The 23,724-nt window shown below is 49.4% G+C and overlaps 1 protein-coding gene across 1 annotated transcript in view; it reads left to right on the top strand.

Moving 5' to 3' along the window:
• Window positions 1-19,830: 19,830 nt before the first annotated feature.
• Window positions 19,831-23,724, top strand: part of LOC119440235 (mucin-7-like) — a 4,799-nt gene continuing 905 nt past the window's right edge. Inside the window, exon 1 of the mRNA XM_049662826.1 lies at window positions 19,831-20,337. Within this exon, the coding sequence (XP_049518783.1) occupies window positions 19,831-20,337 (507 nt within the window). The remainder of the gene's footprint in view (window positions 20,338-23,724) is intronic.

Raw genomic sequence — 23,724 nt, 5'->3', positions numbered from 1 at the left:
GGTGGGCATGGTCTGAAAAGGCAGAATTGCTACGATGCGGGGGACGCTTCCAAGTGCAGGAAGCCGACGTGTGTTCGGACTGTGATCTCCGCGGTCTCTAGGTCTATCCCGCTCATCATTTTCATTAATAAACGCATCTCTCCGTAACAGTATTATTGTTTATCGCACTTGCATGGTTACGCACGCGCACTACAGCTTTGTGACAATTGACAATTTGAGGAGCTAAAATCGCTGGTAGTTTTATTTCAAGGGGTAGTAGTTTTATTTCACCATGCCCGAGGGGCCCTGCAGGGACCCCTCGGGCATGGTGAACTAACAGAGAGAGAGATAAAGCGAAGAGAGGAAAGGCAGGGAGGTCAACCAGATGAACGTCTGATTTGCTACCCTACACTAGGGGTAAGAGAAAGGGGGAATAAAAAGAGGAAGAGGGTGAGCATTGTGTGTGCAGTGAAGCACCATGACACCAAAGTCAAGTCCCTAGCTGGTGACATGCGTTGAAGACATCTCACATGAACCAAGGGCCAGTGGTCGTTATGTGAATGGGAGACTGCGGGTGAGCCATGGGGTTTACTCGACACTTGCAAGCACTGGATCAGGAGCATCCAGTACTTGAACTGCACTTCGCGCTGACGGAGTATGCAGCTTGATTAAGAGTATACGAAGGGTATTTATGAGGGCCCGCAGCATCACAACCACTTGCCAGTCTTCTTCGGGCAATTTATCGGGAGTCGGCATTGTGGACTATACCGCGGTGCACTGTATCTTTTGATGTGACTGTGGTGCCAGCTGTGGCATTGGTTGTGGCTCCAGCTGTGGCCTCGGCTGTGGCTTCAACTGTGGCATCGGCTGTGGCATCGGCTGTGGCCATGGCTGTGGCTTCGGCTGTGGCTTCAGCTTCAGCTGGGGTATTGGCTGTGGCTTCGGTTGTGGCTTCGGCTGTGGCGGCGGCTGTAGCTTTGGTAGCGCGGGCCAGGCTGTTCCAGTATTGCTGTTCTCCGGTACGACCTTGTCAGAGTTAGACTCGACTCCGCAAGGCCTAGGGGGCAGAGGAGGAGGAGTTGTCGCAGGTGCCGCGCTCTTCATAGAGGAATCTTCGTTCTTTGAAGTCCGACGGCGTCGGGAGCGTCGCTTTCTAATGGCCGCAACAGCTTCCCGACGAGACGAACGGTCTCTTGCCATCTGCTTCAAGACCGCCCTTTCTTTCCTCATTTTAGGGCAGTCCTTTGAGGTAGCATCATGGGACCCAATGCAATTGTGGCATTTTAGAACCTTGGCTACGCAGGAGTCTGCAGTGTGGGGCTGTGCGCAGCGCGAGCGAACTCACGTGCTCTCGCACACAGCGCTCACGTGTACCAGCCTCAGGCATTCGCGGCATTGGAGTAGTCTTTGGATAAATGGACGCACGGGGTGTCTAAAGTGGCCCACCTTGACGTGTGAGGGAAGAGATTCGCCCTTGAAAACCACCTTCACACAACTGGATGTGCTGAGTCGAGTCACATGAGTGATGGCGCAGCCATCAACGGCTGGCCTAATTAAAATCGGCAAGTCGGCACTGGAGATGGAGATGTCCACATCGTTGATGACACCAGTAGTGGTATCACTGTCCATAGGAACGTACGAGCGGACCTTCATGCCGCCAAGTTCCGTAAGTTTGCTCAAAGAGATCCGTGCCGTCTCATGCACGACGTCAGTAGCCAAGACATTTTTTCGTGTATTGACTATGACATCCGTGACTTGACTTGGCGCCACCGATTCGAGAAACACCGAGACAGACTGTCTGTTAAGTCGCCTCAGGTTGTCGGTAGCGAGTTCTGGTATAAATAGAATTGTACTGATATTCCGAGTTGGCCCTGCAGTCGACGTGTTTGATGACAGGTAAGCCCTGGTGTTTCTTCGTTTCGCCTTGCGGCTCCTAACAAGCTGAAAGTCGTCATCGGAGAAGTCCTCACTGCTGAGCGAGTAGACACTGGTATAGTCGTTGTCGGTGTCGCTCTGGAGGCCGGTCCGCTTCCTAGACGCAGCCGCCGCTGAAGTCGCCATCCCCAGCAGAGGTGCGGGGACGTCAACTTGCATCCGTGCAACAATCCATGGTGGCTACCCGGAGAGTTACAGAGAAATCAGGCGAAAACAGCAGAGCTAGAGAGGTGGTGTTCTGGCTCGCAGAAACTTCGTCTTCGTCTTCAAACATGTAAGCAAACTAACGGAGTCTGCGGGTAGCATACGCTGCTGTGAACATTTCAGTCAAATTTTCCTGTCGTACGCAGTTTGTGCAGCTCCTAAGCGGAGCGCGAAGTCACCTTTCGCTCAAACGCTCTCATTTCCACAGAGGCCATGATCCGCACTCTCTTCTGTGTACTTTATTACGTAATAAAGCACATTCAAATAAGCGACTACTATTGGTCACTACGTTCTGTTACACCGCGGTCGCCGCGGGGTGCCGCCACGTGTTCACTGGCTAAGCGCACTGCGGGTCGCTGAGGACAACCGCGTTTGGCTTACGTTTAGCGCGTCGAAGGCACCAAAATCGGAAGTCGTGGCGTCTACGTTAACATCCTTCCGTGCCTCATAATCAGAACTAGTTTTGGCTCGTAAAACCCTAGAAAGAAGATACGTTAACATGCAAAATGAAACTTGAACTGCGCGCCAGGGTGACGTTGCGAAAGGCGGAGTGTTGTGGCCCCGCCCCACTCCGCCGTAGCCTTCGCAGTGCAAGGCATTGCAGAAGGAAAGGGGAGCACAGCGAAGGCAGTGTTTGGTTGCCAATAACTCCGCTTCTGCTGAACGCATTGAAGCACACTTTGCGGCAAAGTATTTCTGAAATAGTCTATATTCACCTCAAATGTCTTTCTCCAATTCAATAAAAAGTAGTTCAGGGCCCCTTTCAGGTAAAAGAGGCCACTATCTTGCATCTAGTTAACATCACCACAATGAAGAGCGAAATGACATTATAATAGCCGCCTTTCAACTCAGTGTTATTACGCCCTCCGTCTAGAGACTGCCGCGTCGCACATGATCTTCGTACGCATAATGCCATACTATAGCTTTCCTATTGCAGCAGGGATGAAAGTACAAAAGCGCACGACTTAATTGTGAGACAGAATTAGTTCGCCGTAAGGGCATCAGAACCACCACATATTACAAGAACGTCTCTGGTCGCGTAAGCACTAAGCGAGAGTCATGCGATTATCGCAGTTAACATAATGCAGTTATCGTAATATTTTGTGCATGACGCGATATGACATGAATGCACGCTTACGACTCTTTTTTTTTACTATTGCTGAGCGATGTTCGCACCATCCCCATTCATGTTTCGTGGCGTCACAGAGTTTTCGGAGTGATCAACAAACCATGACGAGTCACTAAAGCGCGGTATTCACTTCTCGCTGCTACCACTTCATTTAAGTAACACAAGGTGAAGTGCTTTTTTGTGATGTTCCCGAAACACGAAGCGATAATAAAATTGATATGATTGTGGCGAGGGGAGGGTGCGACAGTCACGTATCGTGCGCTCGACACGAGTATTCACTGATCTTACTACAGCGCAACGACGCCCGCGCAACGCTAAGTGCTTTTCTACACCGTAAAAAATGGAAGTCAGCATTTATGACTGTGCTGCCGCCACGGAAGAAGCAGCATTTAAAGCTATTCACGCCGTACACGGCACCTTGTACTGACGCCGAGCTGTCCCCAAAGAACAGGCTCTGCTGGAACTGTCGCATTTTCATCAGCGATCGGAGGCAACACCAGTGATTGAATTCACGCGTCAATTTCTACAACGCCGCAAACAACTGACGCTACGTGGGCCTCGCGCACATCTTCACGTCATCGAGCTGTGTAAAAGAAACGGGCTGATCGGATACCGTTGCATTTGTTCAGCGACGGTGGCGCGGGCGGTCTACTCCTTCAATCTGGCAAATGACTACTTCAAATCTTACAGGTTGGTAACTAAGCTTCCATATATTTTTTTTCTCTGTTCTGCCCACTGCCACGGCATTTGTAATTTACCTTAGTAGTGTCACGTGTTCAAAAGTGCTGTATCTTAGACGTGCAAATTGAGAATGGCTGCATGTAACTTGTATTTAGTGTGCAAAGAGCCGTTTGCGGAATTTGGGTATTCCCAACATAATCAGAATCAAGCTACGGTTACCACTATGGCAGTTGCTCAGGGGTCACCAAAACAGCATTTAGATCAAGTGACGAGGCGACAAAAAACATGAAAATGTGAAGCGTGTATAATTTTAGCATTTAGTATAATTGGCATCAAAAAAAAAAAAAACTGGCCATAGCACACATGAAACATTGGGAAAATACTGGCAGAAATTAATGGCAAGTTGCCATAAATACCCGCGATAAAATGCAAAGTGATCAACTAATGCAGCTAAAGGAAACACTCCCAAAACATGGAACAATCAGTCCAACATTTGTCGGTGCAGTAGGACGACGTACTCGGTGAAATGAAGGAGTCATCTCAAATAGCTATTCTAAAGACAGGAATGGAAAAAGCTGAAGTATAGCCAATGACATTAGGGAAATTAGAAACGGCGACAACACGTTGTATACTTTGAGCAATATAGCCGCGTCCAAATTTAGAAATTTAGGGTCTTCCGCAAAGTCAAAACGGACACCTGCTTGATAAACTAAATAACCAAGTCGTTCGATTACCTTACTGAGCTCACACGAGCAGAAATTGACGACTTGCAAAGGCTTCCGGCTAAGCCAGACAAAGAAGCAGCGGTGTTCGCTCACTTTGTGTCACGTGTCACACGGGACGAATCTTATCTCTACCTCCTAGACAATCTGACAGCAGAAAATAAGAACTGTTATGGATGATGAGGGCTAGAACGTAAAAAAAAAACTCTATCAGTTTGCTCCCTCAAAAAAGTAAAGTTGCTTGTGCGCAATGCAAATGGCGTGCGAGCTATCCAGATTGAATTCTCGAGAAGCCGATTTAGATGAGGTGCAGTGAGCTCGTGCTCATTTCCAAGGTGTCTTCTATCTAATTAAACATTCTTTTTTTTCCACTGATGACGGAATCATCTCACATAATTTATCATAAGAGCTTGGCTTTCAACTCTGTTTCGTACTCCCGTCTTTTTTTTTTTTTGACGAATGATTGGTTGTCTATTTTCATGTGCATAGCAGGAGCTTGAGCGGTAAGCGCGTTGAATTTGAAACAGCTATGGATGCATTGTATAATAAATACATTTAACATCCTTGCATTTACAGAGACGGGCGTTTTGTCGGTTTCCGACGTCAATATTGTTGATCGTTACATATGCGAAAGTGTCTACAGAAAAAATCGTTGAGGTGGTGGTTGTTCACTTTAAACCTTATATTAAAAATAAGCTAAACTACACTTTTTTTCTGGATGATCGGCCGGTAATGATCGTTATGAGTCGATTGCTGTGAAATGTGGCACTGGAATCGCAACCGATTATCGTCCTACTTCTGGTGATTTTCATCAATTTAGTTTCTTAGCAAGGTGCTTCAATACACGACCACGCTAGGTCTGTCGATTGTTCCGATTGGTGACATTAATATTTATTTGCATTTCATTAGTCAATACTAAAACTCTGTGTTGTGGATGTCATATAATCATTAAACACATTTAACACTATTAAATCACCTGCTAGAATAACGACCAACACCGAAAGTTTTTTTGACTTGTGTATTAGAAATCACGATGTCACAGATATGTTCTCAGGAATCCTTAGTTTAGACATCAGTGATCATCCGCCAATCTTTGTTTGCATAGCACGCCCCAAAAGAAAAAAAAATGTCGTACACAGCATGTCTCTTTGTTGCGCAGGAATTTTAATTGTGAGACATTAGATGTTGTTCTGCCAATGGTCGAGAGTATAGATTGGGCGGATGTATGAAATGCAAGTTATCCAAATTTAGCCTACAATATATTTTTGCACTAAGTTAAATGTTCTTATGGCATTACCCTTTCACTACACCACGTGAACGGGCCGAATAAATCTAGAAACCCATAGGTTACTTGTGGTTTATACAAGAGAATTCAAATGAGGGACAGTTTATTTGATACATTTATTCGTTTCAAGGACGAAACGACACATCGGAAATAAAATGAAACCGAGGAATAAGTTAACTCCGATCTTCCGAAAGCTCGCGCTGAATACTACAAAGATATATGTTTGTGTCTATATCAAACGAGCCAATAAACATATGGGGAGCAATGCGGAGACTCAAAGGTAACCCAAACTGTTTGATTCCTAGCACAATTATTTTCGACAATGTACAAGGACATACTGACACTTCGCTAGCACACAAGTTTAATGATCACTCTTTGCAAGCTCCGGTCACAAATACCTTCCCCCGTATAATTCCACAATATATCTAAATGGTTATGGTTCATTAGACAGTACCAACTCTGTTTCTTTCCCCATGCAATGAAGTTGAAATCTTTAATTTAATTAGGTCGTTGATGAGAGATAATGGGCAGCCGGATATAACGAAATCGAAGCGGAACCAATCATTTGCGCTGCTGATATTTAGTGTGCCCCGCTATGTCATATATCAAACAACGCGCTGGTTACCAGAATTTTCCCTGGTAGTATGAAAATAGCCGTAGTGGTAGTTATACGTAAAGGTGGATCGTTAAACGATCTAAGTAATTACATTAAACTATCTAAATAATTACAGGCCCATATCTGTGTTACCCATTTTCAAAAGTTTTATAACTAATTCTAAAGATCAGGATAACGAAATTTCTGAATGAAAGGTAGTCACTTGTCGAACATCAGTACGGTTTTCGCAAGAGTAAATCAACGGAAGAGGCACTACTGAACAATAAAGAAGTACTACTTAATAATTAAGAAAATAAGTTATATAGTGTCGGAGTGTTTCTTGACTTCAGAAAAGCTTTGGATTCTATTCAGCACCACATTCTGTTTCAAAAGCTTCCTTTATATGGAATTAGAGTGGTCACTTTAAATCTTATTCATAATTATTTTTAGATAGACTACAGTTTGTAAGCTATAACAGTGTTCAGAGTTGAAGGAAATAAAGTGCGGTGTACCACAGGGGTCCATTCTGGGTCCCATATTTTTTAAAATTTATATAAATGATATTTTAAATATACCACTTACACACAAAATGGTCCTTTATGCCGAAGATACCAGTATACTCTTTTTTTGGTCATAATTTAGCTCAATTAGAAACAGTGGCAAAAAATTTGTTACATGAGTTGCTAATATGGCTGTCTTTCAATCAACTTGAGTTAAATGTTTCTAAATCCAACTTTATTGTTTTAAGCCCACGAACAAACCTGATATCACTGATGTTACTCTTTCTTTTATACCTGCGCGATTTAACGGGTACCTGTATTTAAATATTGTTACGCGCACAGGAGAGGGTTTATCAACCTTACGGATAAAGGGGGCCGTTTATTTTAGGTCGCGAAGGTGAGCGCAAGAGCGGCCAGCTCGTTGATGAACTCAGCGCCGTCCTCTTCCTCTTTTCCCACTCGGCACCGCAAGCACGTTCACCGGTCTTCGTTTTCCTGACGCGTAACAATATCTAGGAGTGCTTCTCGAAGAAAATTTCCATTGCAATCCTCACATAAATAAATCGTAATCCTCCATTCCCTATTATGAGGACGGCTGAAACCTGTCGACACTACTTTCGCGTTTCATTGCAGCAGAAAAGGCACCCAATAGCCATTACACATATTGAGAGAGACAGGGCGAACATCAATACTGTGATTCAGGTGGAAACAAACTTGCTACCACACAACCAATTTTGGATCTCACACATTTCCTACCCTCCATGGCGACTTGTCGCCCCAAAAATTGAACTTTTGTTTGAAGGAATTATTCGCAAACGAGACATGTTTATGCTAGCAGCCAAACAAGCGCTGTAGCAGATATACTTTCGGTACCCTGGATATATTCAAGCGTATACAGATAGTTCTTGTCAAACAAATTCTTCTACAGCTGCCTTTGTCATTCCGAAATGGAACCGAATAAAGACGTTTAAACTGTCTCACACGACATCAACTACAGCACAGCTTTTTGCTATATTGTATTTGTTACTATACATAAACTCAACGCAAAAAGGGAACCAATGGGTCATCCTTTGTGACTCACAAGCAGCTTTGTCGTCACTTCGTGGTGGCATCAGCAATTCCCAAAACATGGCGTTAGTTTATGAGACACTAAAGGAGCTCACAAAGGCAAGTGAAAAAATTCGCACAATAATGTTCCAATGGATACCTGGCCACTGCAATATCCCTGGGAATGTTGCAGCAGACATGGCTGCTAGGCAAGCGCAAAATAATACCGTCACATACGGTCTCCCTCTAACGCAAGGAGAATTGCGGCACATACTAAGACAGATCTCAGTCCGTGGTTGCAAAGCGACATGGCTTGATCAGGACTCGAAATCTTTATATTTATTTTACATTGACCCTGCGCTTCACTTCAAAATCCCGTCCACATTGAATACAACCAGAGCCTTTGAAACACTCATTTACCGTCTGCGGCTCGGTACCGCGTACACAAAACATTTTCTACAAAAAATTTCACGAGCTGATAGTCCGGAATGTACTTGTGGCCACGCGGATGAGGATGTGCAGCGTCTTCTGTTAGAATGTCCGCGACACGACACACACAGACAGCGTTTCGCACGTGATTTAGACACATTAGACAGCAGGCCCTTCAGCCTCAGGAAGATATTAGGTCCTTGGCCAACATATTCGTTGCAAAGACGAGCGCTAATGGCCCTCAAAAGATTTCTAGAAGCGAGCAATATTCTCGGAAACTATTGAAAAGAGTGTTTATCTGTGATAAACTCACTCTATGGTCAATTCGACACCTGGGTTCATGTACTTTCATTTGAATCGAATTCATGCTATCTTATGTGCCGTGATTTTAGTATAGTTACGTGACCGGACTTTGTGTTTACTTTAGTGCACCTATGTGACTGAACTTTGTGTGCCGTTTTTCAGAGTGGACTTTGTTTTAGTGTGGCATTAGTGTACTTCTGTGACTGGATTTTGTGTTTAACTTATTGCGCCTTTGTGACTGAACTTTGTGTTACTGTGTTTCTGAGTTGACTTTCAGTATTAGTGTACTTATGTGACTGGACTTCGTGTTATTGTGACTTGGAGTTGACATTTAATTTTAATGCGTGTAGGTTATTTCTTTTTCCTTTTTCATACCTCTATGTGAAAAGGAGTAGCCGGCGCCAATTAAAGGCGTCAACATCTCCTAAATATCATATAATAAAAAATTTATTACATTCTAGCTTTACATTCTAACCACATGTTTTCTCAAATCCGGCATCTGGTTCCGACTTTATTAAAACGTCAGATATATTATTCACTCATCCATTTTCACCTACTTTACTGCTTAGTGAACTGGGGCACCACAGGCAAAATAAACTTAGGCAGGTTAACCATCCCTTAAACAGCTCTCGATTTAAAAAGAATTCGATCGCGCAGCCGAGTTCTTAAAAACAACTGTCAGCTCTTCCACGGGGGGGGGGGGGGGGGGGGAGATGGAAGATCAGCGAAGCTGTACTATGGTGGAAATTATATATTTCCAATTAAGACTATTAGGATGTGATGGTGCCTGGTTCGTGCTCCACGACGTCGGTCTGTGTACCGCTTCGAAAAAGCTTGTTTCTGCTTGACATGATGGCGCAGCAGTTTCATCGCTTGTGCAGGGTTTTCGAAAAAAAGGTTGATCTGATAGGCCGACGATGTTTAGTCGCGTGCGTGGTAGTCGTCCGTGTAGCAAGACTGCGGGCGCAACTCCCGTCATTGTGTGAGGAGCGCAGCGTTAGACCCCCAAGTGAACTGTGACGGCGGTACGGATGTCATGCCGATCATGTACTGCCATCTGCACTTAAGATTTAAGGACTCCCTTGAACAGCGGTATCTAACGCTCCTCAAGGCATACTTCGAATTCCGCCGAGGCAAACTGTGGGCTGTGGTCAGGAACTATCTCACTGGATAGCCCTCACGAGAAAACACTTGTATCCGAAAGTTCTTGATTATTGCAGCAGAAACTTGTCTTGAAAATTTACTTTGGCCACTTGCTGTGATAATCAATAAGCTCCACCGCATGACGATAGTGAACGGCAGCTTGCTCGAACAGTCCAATGATATCGACAGCAATCTTCACACCATTTGTATCAGGAATGGCTACCGGCTGCAGTGGTGCCACAGTTAGCCGCGCAGAATTTTCACAGGACTGACAACCAATACAGGTTCTCACAAGTTCAACTTGTTCGTCCATCCGTGGCCACCAGTACAACTATCGCAGTTGCCTTTTCGTTCGACTGATTCCCGGATGGGATTCGTGAGTGACGTCCATCAAACGACGGGTAAGGGTACGTTGAACCACTATTCTGTCACCCCGATAGAGCAAGTCGTGTACAACAGAGAGTCCGGTGCGCAAATGAAAATACGCCTTAGACTCTGCTTGTAGAGATTGCTTTTCAGGCCAAGATTACGATGTAAACGTGTGGGCGACCTGTTCAATAATAGTGTCATTGGCACTAGCTGCTTGAAGATCTTGCATCGTTACCATAGGAGAGAGAACGCAAACGATCTCGCCTTGAACAAAAGCATCGTTGGTGCTTCCTGTAATGGTAGTCGAGAGAGTGCATCGGCCACAACGTTATAGCTTGCCTTGCGGTTCTGTCGATGACAGTACCGACAGACATACAGCAACCTGGGTGAATCTCCCACTGAATATTAATCGCAATAAAAAATTGGACGACGCTTAAGCTTCGCCTCGAAGAGTGGAACACGATAGCATTCAAAGATCCCTGACTGCTTATCACGATTCCTCACGACTGCAGCTTATGCAACCGTAATGGTTACTTGCAAACACTGGCGGCAAACGCTATGCACGTAGGCGAGCATTCTGGTAGAAACACGGCCTCTTGCGTGGGCCGATCCCGGAGATGGTGCACAACCACGCCAAAGAATTTACATCATTGTCAAGTTTGCGTGTTTGTTTCGCACTTTTAATATTTCAGTCTGAGAAGATTTAACATAAAAAGCATGCGCTGTGGGTGTTTTGTTTAATGACATTTGTTTGTGGATCATCATAATCAAAATTTCAAGGAATAGCTTTGTAAAGAATGTGAGACAAGGCGTGAACAACATTAATGATAGAATGATGTGGCATTATAACCCGCAGAAGGGCCACTTCATATTAGAAGGCGTGCGCTATGCATATACCTAAATATATTCGGAGGCCCTGCGTTGTTGGGGATGATATTCTCGGCCGCGAACACCGGCGCCAACGCCGACACCGACGTCGGATTTTCTGCGCGGAGCCCTTAACGCTATCGCGTTAAAAGGAGGTTCCTTCGCGTACAAGTGCTGTTGGCTGCACATGCTGGTTCCTTTAATATACATCGTATGTACATATATTGCCACGCACCTTCAAAAAGGGGGCTGACGACGTTTATTATGAGCAGCTGGGCTCTGGAGAAAACGGCGGCAAGATGATGATGATGATGATAATGATGATGTACCTCTGTCATGGCTCGCACCCACTAAGCGGGATAGGCCAAGAATAGGGCGGCAGTGGTAATGCTAAAGAAAATTAATATTTGAAAACAACAAAACATGAAACGCCAACTAAAAGACAAAAAAAAAGAAGGCAGATGTCGCAATAACTAGATTACCATGCGAGCGAGCAGTCCGACTAACTGAAAAGGTGAAAGTGAAAAGCTGTTACAAGCAGGGGGAGATAATATTAACAAAACAATTTGTAGAAATCAATTTAGGTGATATGAATGTATCTGATGTGTAGAATACAAATACAATAATTACCAGGGTAATCGTTTTGTTTCAGTTAAAAAATTAAATACTGCGCAACACGCGAACTATCGAGCGGCGCGGTTAGCAGGCGCACTCCTTTCTTCCTTTGCCCTTGCGCTTGCCCTCTTCCCGCTACTACAGGTGACATTTTCCCCCTTCCTCGGAAAGAGCATCGGCTCGATGCTGAAGAAGTGGCGTGGGAAAGAAAACAACAACAAAAAAACATCAAAAAAACAAAACGGAAAACACGCTTAATGAAGATGCTCGCACACAGAACAGAGTGAGAGCTACAGCGGCGTAGCTAGATACAATTCTCTACCCTTCTAAAATAGAGAGGTAAGCGCATTAGGTGCAAATGGGAGCGTAAAAATCACGAACGCGCCACGTAGGGCTTCATGCGTACGACGTGAACTACGTCAGGGTTAGTTGGTTGTCTACGCCGTGTTTGCGCCGCACTGTTTGGAACGACTTCATAGTTAATGTCACCAATGCGGTGGAGCAGTTTGCATGGGCCAAAATGCCGGCTGAGCAACTTTTCACAAAGGCCACGGCGGCGAACAGGGGTCCACACTAACACTTGGTCTCCGGGACTGTAGCGCACTTGCCGGTGACGGATGTTATAGCGCCGTGCATCTGCGTGTTGCTGCTCACCGATGTGCAGCCGCGGAAGCGGGCGAGTCTCCTCAGCACGCTGAGCAAGTTCTTCGGCGTCAGTAGTTAGAGGCTCGGCGTCGTGGCACGGAAGCATAGTGTCCAGCATCGTCTGTACTTCGCGGCCGTAGACGAGGCGAAATGGTGTGAAGCGCATTATTTTTTGTAGGGCGGTATTATACGCGAAGGTCACATAAGGCAGCATACTATCCCATGTTTTGTGCTGGACGTCGATGGAAATAGAGATCATGCCTGTTACGGTCTTGTTTATTCGCTCCTTAAGGCCGTTGGACTGCGGATGGTAAGCAGTCGTCTTTCGATGCCTTGAGTTGCTAGTTGAAAATTTTCGTCCGTGAGCTGTGTCGTGAACACCGTTCCTCTGTCTGTGATTACAGTGTATGGGGCACCATGACGCAAGACAATGTGACACATGAACAACTGCGCTACCTCAGAAGCCGCGACTCCTGGGAGCGCCTCTGGCTCGGCATAGCGGGTTAAATAGTCAGTGGCAACAATCACCCACCTTGTTGCCGTCAGTTGACAGAGGAAAAGGCCCAAGAATGTGCAAGCCGACTTAGTCGACTTAGTATGGGGAGGTTCGATGGGTTGCAATTACCCGGCGGGCTTCAGGGTTGGTGACTTTCATCGCTGACATTCACGGCAGCCTTTAAGATACTGTTTGACGCTTGCCAAAAGCCCGGGCCAGTAATACATCTCGCGTACTCTAGCAAGCGTTCGTGAGGAGCCGAGGTGGCCAGATGTGGGCTCGTCATGGCAAGCGCAACGAATATCGTCCCGCAAGTCTTTGGGAACTACTAGGAGGTAGGCTCGGTCATTCAGGCGGCTGTTCTTCTTGTACAGCAGATTGTCTCGTAGACAGAAGGACGTCAAGACGCGACATAGATGACGTGGTATGGTTGTTTGACGGCATTCTAAGTGGTCGACGAGAGGTCAAATTTCAGCGTCGTCACGCTGCTATCTGACCAAGTCCGACGTAGTAAGGGCGCCCTGGAAACCGTCGTCGTCCTCTGACTGTCGACTGACAGATTCGGCGGGAGCACAAAACAACGTGTCGGCGTCTTCGTGCTTGCGGCCAGACTTAATAACTATAGTGACGCCAAATTCCTGTAGCCACAAACTCCACCGCGCCAGTCGTCCTGAAGGATTGCGTATGTTCGCCAACCAACATTGAGCATGGTGGTCTGTCACCACTTTGAAGGGACGACCGTAGAGATAAGGGCGAAACTTCGTGGTCGGCCACACGACCGCCAGACACTTCTTTCCTGTAGTAGAGTAGTTCGCCTCGGCACGGGACAGCGAGTGGCTAGCATAAGCTATTACTCTTTCAATGCCGTCTTGACGTTGGACGAGTACAGCGCCAAGGCCGATTTTACTGGCACCAGTATGCACCTCGGTGTCAGCCTCTTCGTCGGAATGTGCCAGGACGGGTGCTGACAGCAGGCGTTCATAGAGAAAGGAATTCAACAAGAGGGGACACGCCCTTAAGGTCCAGCGGCCGAATTGACTGCAGCGTGCCAAGCGGGTGGTGTCAATCACTTACATCACTTCCGGTTTCGGTTTTGGGCGCGCGTATTTTGAACGCAAGCTAGCACGCCGGCTGCGCCCCCCCCCCCCTCTCCTTTTTCTTTTTTTTGCTCGTCGTGTAGAATCGGTTTATTATTTAGTAAAAATGATTGCGAACGATCTCGTAAAGTCCCATCGAATCTGTGCCACGTGCAATTTCACAAAGTAGACGCAAGACCTTTTGTGCAATGAGGAAATATTTATTTTGCTCTATATAAAAGCTCGTTCCGCGCTTTTCGTGCGTTCATCCAATGTTGTGACACCAGCAGGTAAGGCAATAGTTCCTGTATGAAGCCCCACCGGACGGCACCAGCTGAAAAAAAAAGTGAATTACAAGCATGTTACATTTGCAAGCACGTAACAGCATGTTACAAGCATGAGTCATTTTGGTATTTAGACATAGGAATGCTGCGTGTACAGGCGAAACGTGCGAAAGCGGTGAATGGGTGGCATTACAAACAAAAGCAATTCGCTTTTACATACATGGCGCAAAAAAAAAACCCCGACTCATCCCAAACATATATGAAAACTTCTGATTTCCAAGCGTTCCCCCATTTCCGGGCATTATTTCCTGCACTTTGGCAGCACAAATACACGAGCGACTTCGCGTTTCCAAAACTTGGCCTCGGGCGACGCGACGATACGCTACATACATAGAGACGGACGCAACAGGCACTCAAGACAAATGCGTGGGTGCAATGCCTTTTTTCAGTCCTTTAGAGGACGTAATTTTCGAATTACAAGTTTCTGATATGTTCGTCGTTCGCTCGTTCTGCCGGCGCCAGCAGCACACCCAATGTTATCACTCTTGGCAATCGCCCATCGCGTTTTCAACAGGCGTGAGTACCGAAATAAGGTATATGTTGTTGCGGAGCCACAAAAAAACGTCACAGAGTTGTCCCTCTAAGATTCATTACGCCAAACTAACTTTATCACCGCGGCCGACTTGCTTATCGCTAACAGCGTCACAGCGCGCTGTGCGGCCAGCGTGCCTCAAAAGTACCTCAGAAAGTAGCGAAATTACTTTTCAGTAATGTCTGACGTCAGAGAAAGCGGCACAAACGTCTCCTAGCAAGATGCACTAAACTAAACACCACGGCTGAGTTCTCGCTAACTGCGGCACGGCGCCCTGTGCGGCCAGTGTGGCTCAAAAACCGAAATAAGTTACAATAGTCCCATAGGAAGCGTCGGAAACATGTCTCAGCACGATTCAATAACTCAAATTAACTGCGCCAGGATGGCCGAGCTGTTTTTCGCTAACTGCGTCTTAAGTCTCGGTCCCGTGCCGTAAGCCTAATTGCGTCGTAGACTGTGAAACAAGATTTCTCACCTTGCCGTAGTCCAATAGTGCAGTGGTGTCTTGTCCCAGTGGAGAAGGAACGCAAGAATACGCCGAGAGCCCAATAAACCAGGTTACATTTAAAAAAGAAAAAAATGTCGCAGTTTCGCCCGAAAGGCAAAGCATCGATTGCGATAGCAAATTAGTAGAGAGCTATTCGGAGTAGGGATAGTAGTTTTATGGGGTGCATAAACTTCGACACATTGGCTTACTAACTGAAATAACAATCGTGATGTCAGCGCGCACAAGAAAACATGAATAGATCACACTGAATGACCGCAGACAACGACTGTCAAAACGCTGGCAGCAAGCGCAGCCAGCCGCTGCAGCGGGCGAAGAATCGTGCGGTCTATCGCTTCAACGGAAATTGAGCGGCGAATGCACACCGCATAGAAAGTTCAGAGCCGTGTGGAGATAAGAGACAGTGCGGGCGACCGGCACCGCCAGGCAAAGGGCAGAGAAGTTCTTGGCGGAGGAGAAGCTGCGCCCCCCCCCTCCCCCCTCTTCCCGTTTCTTGCTTACGCGTGGGAGATTGAGTGGCAAGATACGCCTTTGGTGCCGGAGCACAGCGCTGCCCCGCCTCCCTCCCTGCCATACCCCTCGGCTGTTCGCGCGACGATCGCGTTTGCTTTCCACCGTGCGTTCGCTCTCCGTGATAGCGTGCGTCCTCCGCGCGCTTTCGCTCGCGCCGCGGCGACGATTTTATCGCCCTTGGAATCTATACGGAACCTCACGGCGACGACGACGGTGACGGCGACGCCGACGGCAGAAATCCGGTTGAAGTGTCCATATAATTGCTATCGCAATAAAAAGGAGACAGACGGGTCGCCGCGCGCGAGCGCTCAAACGCGCGCGCAGCCATCCTGGCTGGCTTCGGGGGAGTGTCTGGCGGATGACGCATGTATCTGGCGCGTCATTGACCTGCGGCTAGGTAAGGCAAGGAAAATAAGTCGCAAAGCTTAAGTTCATTTATACGAAAAGCGTTTTAGTATCGCGGCAAAGAATTAAAAAAAATAAATCAATGCCTGTTAACTTAAGTTCACTTTCTTTTCTTTCGATGCTCGCGGCAGCTAACGTTCGGTGTCAAAAGTATAGCGTGACGTATGGTGACGTGTTTCCTGTTGCCAGTTTTTGCCGAGTGTCCCCTCTTCTTGAATTTCTTTCTCTATGATGCGTTGGCGTAGTTCAGCAAAGGCCGCCTGTTGCTCATTCGTCCAGGCAAATGACGTCTCATCCCTGGTAAGGTGGGTCACGGGTTCCGCAATCTTCGAGAAGTTGTCGATGAAGCGGCGATAATACGCACACACCCCAGGAAGCGTCGGACGGACTTCTTGTCGGCAGGAGGAGGAAAAGCTGCTACAGCGGTAAGCTTGTCGGGATCGGGTCGAACTCCTTTGGCGGTTATGACGTGTCTGAGAAACTTGAGCTCTTCATAACCGAAGTGGCACTTTTCTGGTTTAAGTATGAGATCAGCCGATCGTAGCGCTTCTAGCACATGCCGCAGGCGATGAAGATGTTGCTCAAGTGTTTCAGAAAATACAACTACGTCGTCGAGATACACACGGCAAGTGTACCACTTCAATCCAGCAAAGACGGTATCCATCATTTGCTGGAACGTTGCTGGGCTGAACACAAACCGAAAGGGAGAACTCAAAATTCGTAAAGGCCGGTCAGGAGTCACAAAGGCAGTTTTCTCGTTGTCTCGTTCGTCTACCTCGATCTGCCAGTATCCACTTTACAAATCGAGTGACGAAAAATACTTGGCACGCTGCAGACTATCTAACGAGTCGCCGATACGTGGCAGTGAGTACACGTCCTTTTTAGTTACGTTGTTGAGCTTCCGGTAGTCGACGCAAAAGTGTAGCGTTCCGTCTTTCTTTTTGAGAAGAACGACCGGAGATGACCATGAGCTGTTCGAAGGTTCAATTACGCCGTCTTCAAGCATCTCTTGTACATGCGTACGAATCGCTTCGCGTTCTATTGCCGACACGCGGTGGGGCTGCTGGGATATAGGGCGTGCGTTGTCGCATGATCCTGTGCCTTGTAAATGAAGTCTGGCGTATCTTAGACGAGCTTGCGAAGCATGCCCTGAATTCAAGCAAGAGCTCGTGCAGTGCTGCCTGTTTGTCTCTAAATAACTCTGAAATAATGTCGACGTTGCCCAGTGACTTGTCAGCCATCCGCACTTGTTCAGGGGCGAAACATTCAGCAATGTGTTTTACTTTTTCGGCAAACGCTATCGAACTACCGCGGAAGAGGTGTCGATGCTCGTTACTAAAGTTGGTCACTAGCAACTTAAATCGGCCATCACGATGCTGTAGCCCACTCCTAGCCGCACAAACACCTCGAGTCAGTAGATGCGCTAAGTTACTTTCTGCGATCACTCCATCTTCGCGCATTCCATAGCACATCACTTTGACTATAGAACACTGGCTCGTGGAGGAAGCGTAACACTTTCGGCGGAAACACGAAGCGCGTCGTTTGTCGTCGTTTGTGTCGATTGCCTGGTCGGCTGAGAAGGTGGCTACACCTCTCCGTAAGTCAGTAACAGCGCCGTATTCCTGCGGGAAGTAAACTCCGAGAATGACGTCGCGGGAGCATTCGCGCAGGACAAGGCAACTCGCCACGAATGTCGATCCTCAAATCCGAACTCTTCTCGTGCAGGTTCCCAGCGGAGTAACGACGTGACCGCCAACAGTACGAATATGCGAGCCATGCCAAGGGGTAATTACTTTCTTCGGAAACGTCGCCATCTTCCCGCTTGATATAAAATAGTCCGCTCCAGTATCCACTAAAGCGCTAACCGCGTAACCGTCGATCACCACCGGTATGTCGAGCGAAAGCCGGTCATTCCGTTCAGCTGAAGTTGATGTGGGACCGGTACTCTTCATTACTCGCGTTGATCGGAGGTCTTCAGCGCGCCGACATCCAGCGGTCTCGCCCCCAAAGGTCGCTGTAGTTACTTTTCCCGGCGGGGACTTAGCAACCGTCTGCTCGAATACCGCTGGAGCGGCGGTGAAAATCGCCTTGGCGACGGCGAGCGCGACTGCCGCCCGGTAGGCGGTGACATGCGTTGCTGAGTCAGATAATCTTTAATGTCCCGAGGTCGTTGGCCTAGTCCGGGTCGCGGCGAGTAGACGGAAAATCCCCGCAACCCGAGGCGTCGGTATGGGCACTGGCGGTACAAATGATCTGCCTGACCACAGTGGAAGCAGAGAGGACGGCGATCTGGAGTGCGCCAAACGTCTGACTTCCGAGGGGACGTGCGTCGATCGTCTGATTAATGTACCGGTTACTCCTGCGGAAGCACAACCGGAGGAGCGGCATGGGTAAATGGTGGAAGCGTGCGTCGTTCCTCGATGTACGGCACCGGTTGGGCTAGTGGAAGTGCAACCGGATGAGCGGCCTGAACAAACAGCGGCGGGGACGAAGCAGGCTGTCTAGCGATGCTGAAGTATATTTTCCATACTTACAGCCTCTACTTAAGATTCAGCGACAGTCTTCGGATGATTGCGCACCAGACCAGCGAAGAGCTGCTCCTTCACGCCTCGCATCAGGTGACGCAACTTGTCCTCGGTCATTCCAGGGTTTGCTGGTCTGAAGAGGCGCGCCATATCTTCGACGAACGCATTAACGTTTTCGTTGGGAAGGTGGACTCGGGCCTGAATTGCTCGTTCGGATCGTTCGTGGCTATCAGGACTGGCGTAGGTGTCTAGTAGCTGACGATGGAACTCGCACCACGACGTCAGTTGCCCCTCACGGTTTTGAAACCATGTACGCGCGCCGTCCTCCAGGCAAAAGTAGCAATTCCTACGTTTAGTCGCATCGTCCTGTAGCGCCCACCGACGCTGCTATGCGGGGACGCTAAGGTCGGCGTTCTCGGCCGGCGCTTTGGGGCCGGCCGCGGATGGCGAGGAGAATAAAGTTGGGCAGCGCGTGCTAGAGGCGCCAGCACGGCACGCGCTAGTCCGTTCTAAAAGTCTGCTGAGCTGGTCCTCTTGGTCATGCGCTCCGCGGCGACCCCTCGGTTTTTTACATTGGTGACTTCGGACGTGATCCTCAGAGTATCAACAAGGACCGATTCAGCATCGCCTGCTACCGAGCCCTGCCCGCGGCCATGGACCAGCTGGAAGAAGAGTGGCGCCCACCAACGCTCGACGACCCTTGGCGTTTGCAACTGTGGCCCTACCGTCCGCACAGCCCTATCGTGTGGTTCGCGCAGGTAGACGCACAGCTATACGTAAATGGCGTGTCGTCACAGCTCTGGCGGTACCTACCCCTCAAGCGAGAAATTCCCACCGACGTCTTTTCTCGTCTTGACCTTCTGTCATCAGACCAGAACATGTACGAGGGCCTCAAGACCGCCTTCTTTCAACACTTTGGCGTACCAGTTCCCGATCACTTACGCAGCACGACACAGTTTCCTTCAACGGCTGACGCTTCTGAAGGAATGGCTCAAACTACGTCGTCCTCTTCACCATCGGCGCCGGGTGAACGCTACGCCACTGCTCGCGAATCTTGCGCCGCACCTACACCACAGGAGCTACTGTGCGGAGACAACAAGACAACTGCGCCTCCCGCGTCTCGTTCGTTCCCCGACGACGAACAACCTCCCACCACACTGCCCGAACCATCAACTACACAACTGGTGAGCCTGCTAGTCCTCAGCAACGACCACCTTGCATCCACGCCCGAGCATACTAAAGAATCGGCATGCACTCCACCCCCACCCGAGTTACATGACGTCCCCAGTCCAAGCCGTGGAGATGACTCAGCAGCGAGCCATGCCTTGACGGTTGTCGAGACGCATATCAGTCCACCTGTTACGAGTGAAATCCTGCGGCAACACTGCGGTGAGACTGGTCCGCCAGTTATCACGTGCACTGCACTTCCCAGCTACGCCAGCGTCTTTCCCCTGGAGCCCTTGTCGCCTGCCCCCTCTCGCAGCACACGTTCAGTATCTCGGCTTCAACGCCCGAACGACACCGCTTTGACGTTAGGCCACAAGGACGCCTCCCCGGCTTGCGGTGCTCGGCGTCGGAAAACTCGTGCCCAGCGCGGCCGGCAGCCCCTCTGCTTCGCTGGTTTTCGTCGCTGCGTCCACCCGATTTTACACAGGTGCCAGGCCGGACGCTGCTACCGCGCACTTCGAAAGCGCCCGCCCTCAACACCGAACCTATGTTCACGGGTCCGACTGACATTCACACGTTGGCACCACGCTAACTTCGATAGAGCGAACCGGGTCCCGTCGTTGCGGGTTTGTCACCACGGTCGCAGCATCAGCGGGGGCCGGATTCGATGTTGCTGTCGGCGCCGACGCACCCCACCACCGTCTTCACCGCTTGACAGCCCAAACTTGGACTATGTCATCGTGGCTGCGCGTTCCCCGCACCGTTCTGCGATCGACCGTCCATGCTCACCGACCATACAACATCTGCATCTGCAGCTTAGAGCGCCAATGGCGTCGCCCCTGCGCCCTCCTAGATGCAGGGATCATCGGGACCACGTTCCTCAAGCTGCCGCCACCAAATCCTCGTCCGCTGCTGCACTCGCGGCCAGACCACCCCAGTGAATCGCACACATTTCGCCGTTCCGTCTGGGCGGGGGGCCCTGTAGCGCCCACCGACGCTGCTATGCGGGGACGCTAAGGTCGGCGTTCTCGGCCGGCGCTTTGGGGCCGGCCGCGGATGGCGAGGAGAATAAAGTTGGGCATCGCGTGCTAGAGGCGCCAGCACGGCACGCGCTAGTCCGTTCTAAAAGTCTGCTGAGCTGGTCCTCTTGGTCGTGCGCTCCGCGGCGGACCCCTCGGTTCTTACAGTCCCATTCGTTTTATTCGGCCACGCGCTCGAAGTCGGTCATCCAGTCTTCGACGTCTTCGAAAACGTCGCCATGGAACGACTTCGTCCCCAGTGGATTCTGCGGTGTGTACCGGTTGGTCATTGCAAGTTCCATACCGGTTGGGGTAGTTTGAAGCGCTGCGGTGTCCTCAGGAGGCAGTCTCCGGATCCTGCGGCTAGTCCGATGGACGGGAGTATCGACTAACACAGGGCTGGTGCTTCCGCTCCCAGGAGGAGTCTGCGGCATGAGTGAGAAGTAACCCAGCAATATCCACCCACTTTGCCACGCACCTTCAAAGGTGGGGCTGACGACGTTTGTTGAGAGCAGCTGGGCTCTGGAGAAATGGCGGCGAGAGTTGAAGGGACACTAAGAGAAACAGGAAGTTCAGCTGGAATAAAAGAGGGACCTTCAGGAAAGCATGCAGTTTTTGTTGGATGCAAAAATATGAGTTATTAGCGGAGAAATTCGTAAACAAGACCAAATATCTCTTCCTCAATTTATCTCACCCAGATTTGGCGCTGAAGCAGTGTCGTCGCAGATTTCATTGCTCTCAGCGAATCAGAGGGCGCCATGATACGTCACCGCTTGCGTAAACGGCCGAGGCACTAGTTGCATCTAGGCTGCATGGCCCGCTGCGTTTGCGTTCGCCGCGATGGATACTGTTGCTGCCGCGGAACCGTGCAACGAAGAGCTCGCCACCGAAGCACGGCCGGTATTTTGTAGCGATGCCTTTCCAGTAATACTGTCTTTTCGCGCTTATCGCGCTTTGTCAGTGGTCGGAGCGACGGTCCTGCTCGCGTTATCAATGGGATCAGCCGGCCATGAGCGGTGGATGATAAGACTAATGGTATCTTCGACTGGTCGCATCTATCCCCCGACGCAGAGTCGTGAATCCGGCTTCCTCGAACTCAGAGGTAGGGAACACGCGCGCAAGCCGAACGTGCGACTCGTTCTCGGAGGAGGAAATGGCAATTGCGAAACCACGTGACTACTGATAACGTCCGATGTTTCGCCTATCCAAAGCTAAACCGGCAGCCGCGCCGGTGGGACGACCGTTCGCTGAGCCGCTAGCATGCTGTGGCCTAGTTTGCCTATGCTACGGTGGACCGTTGCCAAGAATGGCTACGCTGTACTGTGATCACGTTGCTGGAAACGCTCTCATCTCGACTAAAGTCCCTATATAAGAAAAGTACCGCCATCTACTCTTTCCTCCGCCGCCTCCTCTCCTAAAGCGCTTGTGTTTCTTTACTTTTTGCCTGCGAAAGCCAAGTCGACGGTGGCGCACCTAGAAAGTCCACGTTGAAGCTTTCAGGCCGGGCGCGCGCCGCCGCCGCCGCCAGCGACTGCGGCTGCGCAGAGGACTTTCAACATAGCTCTGAGGCGGAAAAAAAGAAAATATAAAGTGAAAAGCGCGCGCTATCATCATCGAATCGGAGATACCGGAGAGAGAGAGAGAGAAGCGGCGTTTATCAAAGGACTGGCGGTACTTTTCTTATAGGGACTTTAATCTCAATGACTGCTCCGACGACAGGGCGCGGAGCGCCTCAGAGCGCTCGAAGATGGAGGAGAGCGATCGAAAAAACCAGCCATACGCAAGGCGCGCACCCTCTTTCAACCAGCCGAAGACAACGCCGCTCGCGAGAGCGGTCTATAGAGTGCTCCGGAACAGCCAGCCAAGATGCCATCAGTCATAAGGCATCGCTACAAAATCGCGGCCCAGGACTGCATTTCAGCGATATTCAGTGGAACGGAGCGCGAAATGATCATCCGTGCTCGAGCGGTAGGTGTTCCCGCGTGCGATGGCGGTGAGCCGCCGGCCGTGCCGGCTGAAAGCAGAGCCTCGTTTTCGTCTACGGAAGGCGAGGCGAGGCGTCCGGTCTGCCAGGCGACGATCTTACCGAGAGAACAAGCGTAGAAAGTTGCGCTCGTATTCGATATGGTTTTTTCATGGCTTAATTATTGATATTCAGCACTCACTGAGCCGCCAGTTTGCTGCTGCAGGGGCACCGTTAGGGGATTTGGTGAAAGAACGCCTTGAGGAACAGCTGCTCGAGAAAGGACTGGCCTCTGGGGACGCCAATATAATTTCCGATGGCAGGTTTATATTTCTAATCCGAGGGCGAGAAATGCAGAGAGCACACCATCGGTTTCTCTGGCTGATGCCGTTTTATCATCGGCAGAGCACTGAGCCATTGCGAACGCCGGGGCGTATCGCGCGGCACCACATGAAAGGACAACAGCAGGGTCAACACTGCCGCTGCCCCTGAACAAGCGCCTTGCGCCGTTGAACATTGGCCCAGGGTGACCTTCCGCCCCGGCGTTCAAAATGGGTCCAGGTTGACCGCGACAAGCAGCGCGACTGGTGTCACGTCCTCGATGAGAAGCCATTTGAGGCATCCAGTCAGTCTTATTCGAGAAGACAGCGGAAAGTATTTCCTCCTCTTCCATCACCATGCACAAGTGTTAATGTCCGAACACGAAGCGTGTCTTGCTATTGAATAATAAT

The sequence above is a fragment of the Dermacentor silvarum genome, chromosome 2 (genome assembly GCF_013339745.2).
Source record: "Dermacentor silvarum isolate Dsil-2018 chromosome 2, BIME_Dsil_1.4, whole genome shotgun sequence".
In the NCBI taxonomy this organism is placed as follows: Eukaryota; Metazoa; Arthropoda; class Arachnida; order Ixodida; family Ixodidae; genus Dermacentor; species Dermacentor silvarum.
Note: the sequence above shows the minus strand (reverse complement) of the source record. Positions and strands in the feature narration are given on the sequence as shown.